This window comes from Cynoglossus semilaevis, chromosome 12 (assembly GCF_000523025.1).
Source record: "Cynoglossus semilaevis isolate Cse_v1.0 chromosome 12, Cse_v1.0, whole genome shotgun sequence".
In the NCBI taxonomy this organism is placed as follows: domain Eukaryota; kingdom Metazoa; phylum Chordata; class Actinopteri; order Pleuronectiformes; family Cynoglossidae; genus Cynoglossus; species Cynoglossus semilaevis.
Window position 1 is genome coordinate 5580350 of NC_024318.1, and position 11413 is coordinate 5591762.

At 40.3% G+C, this 11413-nt stretch overlaps 2 protein-coding genes and 1 long non-coding RNA gene across 4 annotated transcripts; 1 reads left to right on the forward strand and 2 right to left on the reverse strand.

The window, feature by feature from the left end:
* Positions 1-1055: 1055 nt before the first annotated feature.
* LOC103387151 (high-affinity choline transporter 1-like) lies at positions 1056-6116 on the reverse strand. 2 transcript variants are annotated; one of them, XM_025061023.1, is made up of 9 exons: positions 6078-6116; positions 5306-5526; positions 4734-4850; positions 4505-4660; positions 3876-4024; positions 3650-3793; positions 2682-2835; positions 1723-1940; positions 1056-1637 (listed from the first exon to the last, which is right to left on the reverse strand). In XM_025061023.1, exons 2-9 carry the CDS (start codon positions 5487-5489, stop codon positions 1077-1079), a joined length of 1683 nt encoding a protein of 560 aa, XP_024916791.1. In that variant the 5' UTR covers positions 5490-5526; positions 6078-6116; the 3' UTR covers positions 1056-1076. The 2 variants fall into 2 exon arrangements, with proteins under 2 accessions (XP_024916791.1, XP_024916792.1); XM_025061024.1 differs by lacking the exon at positions 6078-6116 and having other exon boundaries at positions 1110-1240; positions 1330-1637; positions 5306-6057.
* On the forward strand, positions 2045-3775 carry LOC112487872 (uncharacterized). Its single transcript, XR_003051370.1, has 3 exons — positions 2045-2111; positions 2219-2242; positions 3659-3775. It is a non-coding gene; the product is annotated as an uncharacterized LOC112487872 (long non-coding RNA).
* Positions 6117-7137: 1021 nt separating the features above from the next.
* LOC103387150 (high-affinity choline transporter 1-like) lies at positions 7138-11407 on the reverse strand. Its single transcript, XM_017037083.2, has 8 exons — positions 11205-11407; positions 10416-10532; positions 10130-10285; positions 9664-9812; positions 9438-9581; positions 8302-8455; positions 7809-8026; positions 7138-7718 (listed from the first exon to the last, which is right to left on the reverse strand). The coding sequence occupies exons 1-8, from the start codon at positions 11386-11388 to the stop codon at positions 7161-7163; spliced, it is 1680 nt and encodes a 559-aa protein (XP_016892572.1). The 5' UTR covers positions 11389-11407; the 3' UTR covers positions 7138-7160.
* Between the last annotated feature and the right edge of the window lie 6 nt (positions 11408-11413).

Sequence of the window (11413 nt, forward strand, 5' to 3'; positions counted from 1 at the left end):
CTAAGGTTAATGTTTACTGAGAAGTACTTTTATAACATAAAGAAGGGAGAGGGGAACATATCTTATCTGTGTTTTACTACTCAGTACTGTGACCTTTTGTAGGATAACCTGCACCACTTTCTTACATGTCCTTGACAGCCCGTGATTGTGTCACCACATCTTCCTATAGCAAAATACATCAATCAATTTAGTTGTTAAAACTTTTAAACAGGGCTGTTGAAATGAACACACAAATAGCGTTATTTCATTTGTGAAGAAATTCTATAATACATATCCAATAATTCCACTTACATCCAGTTACTGTTGCTTTTTTTTTCTCATCAAAGACTTATTTGACAGTGTTCCTTTCTACTGTAAGACAAAAATTAAACAAACAAAAAAAAAGCCTCTGCTAACAGCCACCCTGAGACACTGTCAGGATGTTTGACAACCTTGACATAAGATTCCAGGACACACTGGATAGAAATGAGCACCATTGACCAATAAAAACACGACTTTCACAGAGCTTGAACTAAAAGAACTGGACACCTGGCATTTGCCACAGCAGCTGCGTTTAGCAGTGAAGGCACGCAACCACAACATCATCAACAACAACAACAACAACAACAGCAGCAGCAGCAGCATAATAGAAAAGTTCCTCTGAACCGCCAGCTAACTTAGAAGGGTTGTTCAACCACAAGATTGTTGGCAAGCGCTTCAGTTTGGAGGTTTGCCAACTGTAGTACTTTTCTGCTGTGGTTGTTAGATGCAAATTTCCACACAAACTCTGACTTGGGGATTTTCCACCTGCCTGTAACGTGGGTCCAGATTTGTACTGCACCTGAATTAAACACAAAATTTGATTTATAGAATTAAATGTTTTATTTACAATGGATAGATGGTTTTTCTTTATTTCTATAATGTTTCTATTCTTTTGTGTTTCCTTCACTTTTATTGTGAGCCGAGATTAAAACGTCTCAAGTTGGACAAAAGAAGCTTTTACAAATCATTGATTGCGTTTCACGTATTATTTTAATTAAGTTTTTTAACCAAAAAAAAGAAAAGAAACTAAATTGAAAGTTATGATTGTACATGCTCTAGCACTCAGAGTTATTTATTTGCTTTGAGTCCTGCCTTTGAGAGCAGTCTTTAGTCAACATCTCAGTCTCGTGGTTTTCCTCAGCAACGTGCACTGGACTCATCTGCTGTGGTGAGTGTTGGACTTTCACCTTGAACACGTCACACCTCTCAGGAAGCAGACCTTTGTTGAAGAGCACAGATGACAGATAGGAGAACAACACAATGGAGACAACAGTAAACAGCATGGAGATGGTCTTGACTGGAGCGTACTGGACATAAACTCCATCCTCAAGGACACATCCTGGGAAGTGGAGGACAACAGGAAGTCCTAGAGATGGGACTCCACTGAGGAGTCTGAGCACCAGCCCAACCACACAGCCCATGATAGCTCCATAACCATTGGAGATGTTGAAAAAGAGAACACAGAACAACTGAGGGAAGATTATGATGTAGGCCATTTCACCACTGAGGAACCAGAACAATAAGGTGCTGTTGGTTTGACTGGTAAGGGATGTACCAATCAACCCCATGACCAGTACAGCAACCCGGATAACCCACTGAATCTCTTTGTCTGAAGCCTGGAGGAGAAAATACAGAAGAAAAAAAGGGTAAAACAGCTTTAAAAATTTTTTTTATGATAATATGATAATATTTTATGATCACCTTTGGCCTCAGGATGTTCTTGTAAATGTTGCAGGTGAAAATGGAAGTTGTAGAGATCAAAATTGAGTCAGCTGATGACATCACAGCAGCAGCCACACATCCAGTACCGATGATGGAGATGAAAAAAGGAGTAAGGTGCTGCAGGGTGATGGCCAAGATCAGAGCTGCTTCACCACGTTCGTATGGAGACGGAGAACCATAAGTTGTCTGGTTCCAATCTGAGGAACAGAACACAGGTTCAGAATGGACTCATTATTCACACAGATTTTTAGCTTACAGAAGTGACTTCTGATATTTTTACTTCTTAGAATCTGACCATACCAGATGGCACACAGAATAAAGAAAGTCAAAGAATGGAGTGAAATGAGAGTTGTTGAGCTATGCAAAAGGTACTATATATCGTTAGCTTTGACTTTTTGCTGTCCCAATGTCCAAAAATAGATAACAAACATAGATTTAATCACTAACAATAATATTTTTTTGTTTTATTTCACAGGTTACACACCATACAAAAAGTATGGTAAGTTGAAGTTGAATACAATGCGCATATACACACAAGGAACTTCTTCAACACCACCTCTCTTTTATAGCCTCCTGCTGCCAACTAGTGGAATAATTTTTAATTGTTCTTGGTCACTGTTGAATAGACAAAGAACAAATTATTTGCATAGTAAATAAATAATAGTAGTCAGAACAATTAAGTGAAACTGGATAATTTTACACAGTATACCAAATGATCCTTAGTAAGATCATTTGGTTAAATTTGGTCATTTCATTAAAGTCAATCACCGACTTTACCTATTAAAAAAAATACACCTTGTTTGTCTGTTTATGGTTAGCATTTAGCTTCCTTGGTGATAGCAATAGCATTGACAAAGAGGAAGAACTGTATGTATGACTTCATTGCCTAAATAATGAAAGCCTAGTACTAGTTCTACCAGCATTTCAGCTGTCAATACCTGTAGATGCTGCTGCTGCCCCCAGGAGGACCGGAGGTACTGTAAACACAAGAAGGAGGAAAGCAGCGACCACACATGTGATCCTGGCAGTGCCTAAGGATGAGGCTGCCAGTGTTCTCTGGTGAACGCACTGATATCCCAGACTCCCCAGAGCCTTGAAAAATAAAAACGTCAGTTAATTTAACTACAAGTTGTTAATATTTAAAATCAATATTTAAAACCCATAATCCAAAACTCTTCATAATCCAAAATCACAGCCTCCATAATTATTCTGCTGACTAATTATAATGCCCAGGTTGTACATTGCTGTACATGTTGTCGTTCACATCTTAACAATACAGAATAAACCAGAACATGATGCAGACATGAGTAAACTATGGCCCGAGGTCCGGATGTTGCCCGTTTGCCTTTGTAATCCGACCATCCAAACTTGTCCAAATGATGTTATTAATTTATAGTATCATTATACTTCTGCCTTTTCCCTGCAATGTCTCTAGTCTCTCAATGGATGCCATAGAAAAGGCTAAAAGCATATTAGCATTTTAGCCTTTATGCATGACTTTGACAAGTCATTTATCTTAACGCTCCATCTATCCGCTCCTGACGTGGCCCCCCATTTTAGGACCCACTGTGCCCGGGGGCCATGCCTGAGCTGCTGAGAACCATTCGACAGGAAATATTCCAACATAAAAAACAAGTTTTTCAAGTGCTGCGAGGAGGCATTCCTCAACCCAAACACAATACTCACTTGGTCTGGGTGGGGTAGAACCAGCATCATAAATATAATTTATTGAGACAATAACAAACACCAGAGAATCTGATTCATATAAAACCTAGGATGAACACAGATTTACAGTCTCATATTTATCACTACTGTATTCAGTACTCTGGTTTCATGAAGTCAATCAAAACTATATATTTCAGACAAGCATCAAGCATTTGCTTCAAAAGGTGTGTTTTTCTCTTACAAAAAACAGGAACTCGTCGATCATGAGCCCAGTCTTTTTCAGTTCCATTGAACCAACCCATGGAGTGTGTAAGGTGTTGTTCATCAGTGTCTGGCCAATGTCTGTGCAGCTGGGGTTCATCAGAACAAAAGGAACACAGAGCCACTGTGGAGACAGAGGAAAGGTATGTAAAGGAACACACATAACCTCTAGCACCATAGAGGATCTAAAGGAATGACAAACTCACCAAACTGATGAACATAAGGATCAGCTGTATGACATCAGTGTAGGCCACAGAGTAGAGACCTCCCAGCAGTGTGTAGATGATGGCAATGGCAGCAGAGATCCAGATACACACAGTGTAGGACAAGTCCAGGATCACACTCATGGTTCCTCCTGTCAAACATACAAGATACAAGTTACTTGTACACCAGCCTAGAGTGCCCTCTAGCGGCGGTCTGTGTAAAATAACGAACATTAAAATTTTCTGTGGTACAGGAATAGCAGATACCGGTTCACCAGCCTAGAGTGCCCTCTAGCGGCTGGCCGTGTAAAAATAACGAACATGTAAAATTATATATTTTTAAATATATGTCGCACCTGAGTATGAGTCACAAACCCAGCCAAAGGCTGAAAATAAGTGTCATTTATAAAAATGAGGAAAATACGGTAGATAATTAACAAACTGATCTGCCAAAGCCAGTCTGTATAAGCATATAACTCTGTAACTGGTAATTAAATAATGAAAACACACACATGTCTCTAAGTCTTTACAAGTACTTAACTCACCCACTAAGATAAAAGTTGACTGAGTTTTCAAACATGTCCCGGCCTTTGGGAAGGTTCAAGAGAAAAGGCTCGTTTTTCTGTACTTACCTAAAGCTATCAGTGTAAGGGGCATTAACATCAACTCCAGAAAAAGCAAGAACAAGGAGAGAACGGCTGTCAGAACTTTTCCATACTTGGCTTCGAAAGGGTCCATCATGGTGACACAGTTCTGTTCTCTCAGTGGTTTAGCAAACACCAGACCACCTGGAAATGCAGATAAAAGAGTTACACTGACATTCTGTAGTTCTTGTCCCTGTTGTCATGGATTTGGACTTACATAAAAAAAAAGATGTTAAATATCCAAGTATGATCGTGGCTGCCTCGATTAGGCCCAAAGATGGCGTGTACACGATTTCTGCTGTGCCAACAATCATGCCTCCTCCGACCCAGGTCGCTACAAGATAGAACAGGTTTCACACATCAATCATTATTCACAATAGGCACAATGTAGTGTAGTACTCGGATTACACAATACACACAATTTAAATGATGTGATCCAACTTGATTCTCATGCAATGAGAATCAAGAGAGAATAATATAACAAATCAATGACAACTGTAGCGAACTGTTCTAGGATCAGACTTATATTTGTTTATGGAAATGCAGTCAATTCAAGTTTTGATACTTGAAACTGAGCCTGAACAAACAGCAGCCCTGTCACTCAGTTTTACTTTTTAAAAAACAGACGGTTCATATTAAAATAGGATTTATTAGCATAAATAAAAACATGTTTTGTCCTATTTATCAGAATCTCCCTAAAGATGACAATTTGTAACTGAGTAACTAGTCCACTAAGGCCATAACTATTTTTTTTAAAAACTACAGATTTGAGTTTTTTTTCCCCCTCACCTGTCATGGTGAAGATCCCCACCATCCAGTTGATGCTCCTGTTCCCCAGCAGAGACATCTCCATTTCTCCTGCTCCACTTTTCTTCTGTTCTCTCTTGGACTTGAAAGAAGCCCAGATCCCGGTCCCGAGGACCAGCAGGTAGAAAATCAGCATCACTATCACTCCTGGGATGTTCACAGCCATGGTGCTCTGTTCCAGTGGCTTCCACACAGATCGATTTCTAAGGAGAAAACAAGAGACTGAGCAGATGTGCTGCTCCTCTCAACACACACCTAAGTAAAACTGAGCAAAGAAGACTGACAAGAAAATCAGGGAACAGAAGGCCATGCTAATTTGGGTGGGGCTTCATTGATTAGAGGGAAGGTGCTTGAAGGGACCACAGAGTTTCATGTCCAACTAACTCACAAACTGCAACTGTTTTAAGATGGACTCAAAAAGCTCTTAGTAGCAGCAGAGATAAACTCATCAGATCAGGCCTGATGGAGCCAGGTTCAACACAATTTCATAAAAAATCCGGCATCAACAGACACTGTCGGCTGTACAAATAGAACCGAACGGACTCATAAGGGTGTATTTTCAATAGTTAGAGGGAGAAATGCTCACTTGAGTATCAAACTTTAAATTCTGGTGCTTTGATCAAATGTCCATCAATTTGATAAGAAAATAAATAGTTTACACCAAAAATTAAGTTATAAGATACTTGATTTCTTTTTACTTACTCCCATCTTATTTTAAAAAAACAAAAACTTAAACCCATTTTTTCAGCCTTACCTTATAGATGAAGTCCATGGTTGTATCTCCCTCACCTTAGCATTGTGGAGGCTAATGTTTAGTCTCCGTTGCTCATCCAATGCCAAACAGATCCTTGAATTTCCAAAAGTTTTTAAAGAAATCTGTCTTTGAATGTGCGTGTCTGATCTTCATGTCTGCTGAAGCTTCTTTGCTAAATGTTCAGACGATGCACAGATCACAGTATCCCGAGTTAGTCCAGACGTTACCACACGATGAGAGTAAAAGACGAGACAAGTTTCTTGCAGGACAGCCAGTCTGTACCACTCCATTTGCAAAGAACGACTCTTCTGCCTCGTAGTTTTTGAAGCTAACCTGTTAGCTCCGGCGTTGGCCTTCCATCATTTATCGACTTCTGTTTGAACCGGAAATCCCGTTTTGAGAAACGTTTCCGTCTTGAAATACAATCCATAGGCAGAGCACAGAAAACGCTGTTCTTGACCTACTGGCTCTAGCTTGGCGCCCACGTCACTGGGGATAATATGTGCTCTTTATGACCAGAGTATATGATCGTATATAACGCGTTCACGTAGGAATGGATTTCTATATAAAGATTATAAAACAAGGCCACTCTACTTTGTTTCTTCTTTGCATATTAATTTATTTGTTTGTAACTGAGCAGGTGTGTGTTTCGTTTGGTATTCCACTAATACAGTGCTAAGAGATCTAACTGGTACAAACACGAGGCTAACTGCTAACACGAGCTACATTTCATATAGAATATACCCAAAACCAAAAACGACAAACCGTTTGCAAAAATTCATTAGAGTTTACAGCTAGACATTTAACTGAAATCAACTGATTACTGATCACTGGTTACACTGTAATGTAACTGCAAAGTCACCCTCCCAAAAATGTCCAATGAAACAAATGGGATTTGACTTAAAATAAACTAATATATTACAGTAAACGCACTGACATTTGACATATAAACGACAAACAATAAGAATGAAAAAAAAAGACTCAGTAAAATAACCGTGCATACCATTGAACAAGCAGTAAACTATAGAAGTTAGTCATGAAATAACTACTAGATGACAATCTCATCAACGATGCTCAGAGACACTAACAGTCTGTGTTGACAAGCTCTGAGGTCTCAGCCTGACACTTGGTTTTTGTCAGTGTCTCAGTCTCATCATCTATTTTTGAACCAGGTACTGGACTCATCTGCTGTGGTGAGTGTTGGACTTTCACCTTGAACACGTCACACCTCTCAGGAAGCAGACCTTTGTTGAAGAGCACAGATGTCAGATAGGAGAACAACAAGATGGAACCCATGGCAGACAGCATGGAGATGGTCTTGACTGGAGCGTACTGGACATAAACTCCATCCTCAAGGACACATCCTGGGAAGTGGAGGACAACAGGAAGTCCTAGAGATGGGACCCCACTGAGGAGTCTCATCGTTACTCCTGCCACAAATCCTATGACAGCTCCATTACCATTGGAGATTTTGAAAAAGAGGACACAGACCAGTTGAGGAAAGATCACAACATAACCAACTTCAGCAGCAAGTATCCAGAAGAAAATGATGCTGTTTGACTCAGATGTTAGTGATGCACCACCCACACCCACCACTAGGACAACAATCCTAATCGTCCACTTAATCTCTTTTTCTCCAGCCTACAGAAGACATGACAAAGGAAGAGGTTAGGGTGTTTCAAAACAGAAAAACTCCTTAAATTCTTTAATCCTCAATGATCATCTTCTCACCTTTGGCCTCAGGACGCTCTTATAAATGTTTGTGGTGAAGACAGAAGCTGCAGAAATCAACATGGAGTCAGCTGATGACATCACAGCAGCGGCCACACATCCAGTACCAATAATAGAGATATAGGATGGTGTGAGGTGCTGCAGGGCGATTGACAGAACCATGGAGGCTTCACCGCGTTCATATGGAGACGGAGAACCGAAGGAGGTCAGGTTCCAATCTGTAGACAAACTCTGACTGAATATGATTGAATTTTCCTATAATCTGTTTCAGATGTTCAGACCAGGGTTTGGCTGAAGCCTCCAGCAGCACAACTGCTTAATGAAACTTCCATTGTTATCGGACTACCTGTGGATGACACGTCTTTGTCTAACACTCTTAAAGCCTGTTACATGACAAGACTGCAAAGAATGCAGTTGAGTTGTGTTTGTGCTGCAAATATTTAACATATTCATTCACATTCATTCTACAGTTAACCTTTTAAATCTCCAGTACCTGTAGACGCAGCAGCTGCTCCAAGCAGAACCGATGGTGTAACCAACACAATGAAGACAAAAGCAGCGACCACACATGTGACCTTTGCAGTGGTTAATGAAGAAGCTGCCAAGGTTCTCTGGTGGAGGCACTGATATCCCATGCTGCCCAGTGTCTGGAGAAAAAAAATGCATGTGAAAATGTAATAACCAAAAATAAACAGTTACATCCGTGTTAAAAAAAAAAACTAACAACGTGTATTTGACTTGAAAAAAAATCTGATTCTATGCAGGGTGGATTCACTTTGACATTGATGCAGTAGCATAACTGTAAGCTTTTAGTCTTTTTTTTTTTTTTAGTCCTTCCGGACCCAAATCCGCTTCCTTAACCACTAAACCATCACTGCCCCAAATCCTCAAATTATCTCGCTTGAATAACGTGAATATGATACCTATAAACACAGCATACTGTAATTGAATAACAAAGGGTAATTACCGTTATGTCATTTTTGAACCATCAGATCTTTGTGTGTTTTTTTTACTGACTCTTTTGCAATCTACCCTCTGGCAACAAAGATGAATGAGTCTGATAGTTTGAGACAAAGTAGAGTGGCCTTGTTTTATAACCTTTATATAGAAATCCATTCCTACGTGAACGCGTTATATACGATCATATACTCTGGTCATAAAGAGCACATATTATCCCCAGTGACGTGGGCGCCAAGCTAGAGCCAGTAGGTCAAGAACAGCGTTTTCTGTGCTCTGCCTATGGATTGTATTTCAAGACGGAAACGTTTCTCAAAACGGGATTTCCGGTTCAAACAGAAGTCGATAAATGATGGAAGGCCAACGCCGGAGCTAACAGGTTAGCTTCAAAAACTACGAGGCAGAAGAGTCGTTCTTTGCAAATGGAGTGGTACAGACTGGCTGTCCTGCAAGAAACTTGTCTCGTCTTTTACTCTCATCGTGTGGTAACGACTGGACTAACACTGGAAACAAAGATGAATGAGTCTGATAGTTTGGCTCAGATTCTTGTCAATGCTCAGGCATCATTCACCCGACCACTGCCTCAGCTTTAAAATGTTGATGAGCAGGATCAGGTGTGGAGGCTGGCATGAAAAACAGTATTCAAGACTGTGGTGTCACACACTGTCTTACATAAAATAGGAACTGGTCCACAACAACTCCAGACTTTCGGAGTTCTACAGTTCCAATCCAGGGAGCGTGTAAGGTGTTGTTCATCAGTGTTTGACCAATGTCTGTGCAGCTGGGGTTCATCAGAACAAAGGGAACGCAGAGCCACTGCAGAGATAAATGGAAGATGTAAGTGAGGAAAAACACACAAATCTGCACTATATAAAACCTATGAGAACAAGGTGCTTACCATACTTATGAATATAAGAATCAGCTGTATTACATCAGTGTAGGCCACAGAGTAGAGACCTCCCATCAGTGTGTAGATGACAACAACAGCAGCAGAGATCCAGACACACGCAGTGTAGGACAAGTTCAGGACTACATTCATTGCTCCTCCTAATACAGAAATTTGTATTTGAATTCTTTGTAGAGGCCATCACCATTAAGCAGAAGTAGTAGTGTTGTTGTACTAGTAGTAGTGATGTTGTAGCAGTAGTGTTGTAGTAGTGTTGTTGTACTAGTAGTAGTGAGTAGTGAATTCTGCTTGAGCTGTTGTCATTACATTTGCAAATACAGTCAATTATTTCAATCCTTCTTCCCACACCTCTCACTTTAACATTTTTATTTCTACTTTAAGTAGAATTATCTGAGGGCTGCTGCATTTGCTTTTTTTTTTTAAACTGCACCAACAAAGCAACAACGGTTGAACTCACCCAAAGCAATGAGTGTAATAGGCAAGCCCATAAAGTCCAGGAAAAGTGAGAACAAGGACAGTCCTGTTGTCAGCACTCTTCCATATTTCTGTTGGAAAGGGTCCATCATGGTGACACAGTTCAGCTCTCTGAGAGGTTTACCAAACACCAGGCCACCTGGATTTGAAGGAAGAAGAATATTTCACAGGAAGTACTTGGAATTTCCAAAAGGGTCAACAAGTCATCTTGTGAAAAGAAAGCGATTCAGATCAGATCGAACAGTCAGCACTGCATGTAGGAAACTTACATAAAATAAATGACATGCTGTAGGCAAGGATCATTGTAGCTGCCTCGATGAGTCCTAGAGATGGCGTGTAAGTAATCTCAGCAATGGCCACAAGCATGCCTCCTCCAACCCAGGTAGCTAAAGGACACACCATGCAATCAACTCCATACTTTGGTTAAAGTCGCTTAAACATGTTGTTGAACTTTCTGAACATAAGTAAGAAAAGATGTGAAAAGGATATCACTAGTAGACCAGCTGAATATTGGAGGTTCAAACAAGGTCTACTGCCACATCATCCTAAAGAAACCTGGTTCCTGGGCTGCCGTGTCCCCAACAGTAATGCAAATGATAAATGTAGAATTCTTCTTTAATATATTCAAATCAGAATCCTGTACTCCTTGTCTCTCAGTGAGACAATCAATGAAGAAGTTTGTGGTCCAGGCGGTCCGTTTGGTGCACCTAGACGTACAACATGTCCCATTTCCTTGTACAATGGTAACTTGATTTTCAAGTCTCATTTATTATACTGCCAGAATTCCTTATGAGTTTAGTCATCACAGATCAACACTGTAGCCTTCAAGTGAAGCTACATTTATCCTTCAACTTACCTTAGTTTTTTGTATTTTTTCCTTAAATCTTTCTGTCTTGCCTAATGCTGTTGAACAGTCCACCTTGCTGCCAATCTGACCTGAAGGCTTAGCCAATACAATTCTCAAACCTGGAATCTTCCCAGGGTGGCCTTAAAACTCTTAAATATTGACATTTTTAACTTTTGTATTGATCTGATAGAGTGTCATGAGACGTTCTGACCTGTCATGGTGAAGATCCCGACCATCCAGTTGATGCTCCTGTTCCCCAGCAGAGCCATCTCCATTTCTCCTGCTCCACTTTTCTTCTGTTCTCTCTTGGACTTGAAAGAAGCCCAGATGCCGATGCCCAGGACCATCAAGTAGAAAATCAGCATCACTATCACTCCTGGGATGTTCACAGCCATGGTGCTCTGTTCCAGTGGCTTCCAC

Excerpts from the sequence above, each read along its gene's own strand:
- LOC103387150 (XM_017037083.2), bottom strand. The coding sequence starts at position 11,388 with ATGGCTGTGAACATCCCAGGAGTGATAGTGATGCTGATTTTCTACTTG. Across the intron at positions 10,286-10,415 it reads CAGCATGTCATTTATTTTAT|GTGGCCTGGTGTTTGGTAAA; the intron begins GTAAGTTTCCTA and ends CTTCAAATCCAG. Across the intron at positions 8,027-8,301 it reads AGCAGCTGCTGCGTCTACAG|ATTGGAACCTGACCTCCTTC; the intron begins GTACTGGAGATT and ends GTTTGTCTACAG.
- LOC103387151 (XM_025061023.1), bottom strand. The coding sequence starts at position 5,489 with ATGGCTGTGAACATCCCAGGAGTGATAGTGATGCTGATTTTCTACCTG. Across the intron at positions 4,661-4,733 it reads TTTAACATCTTTTTTTTTAT|GTGGTCTGGTGTTTGCTAAA; the intron begins GTAAGTCCAAAT and ends CTGCATTTCCAG. Across the intron at positions 3,794-3,875 it reads TCCTTATGTTCATCAGTTTG|TGGCTCTGTGTTCCTTTTGT; the intron begins GTGAGTTTGTCA and ends CTGTCTCCACAG.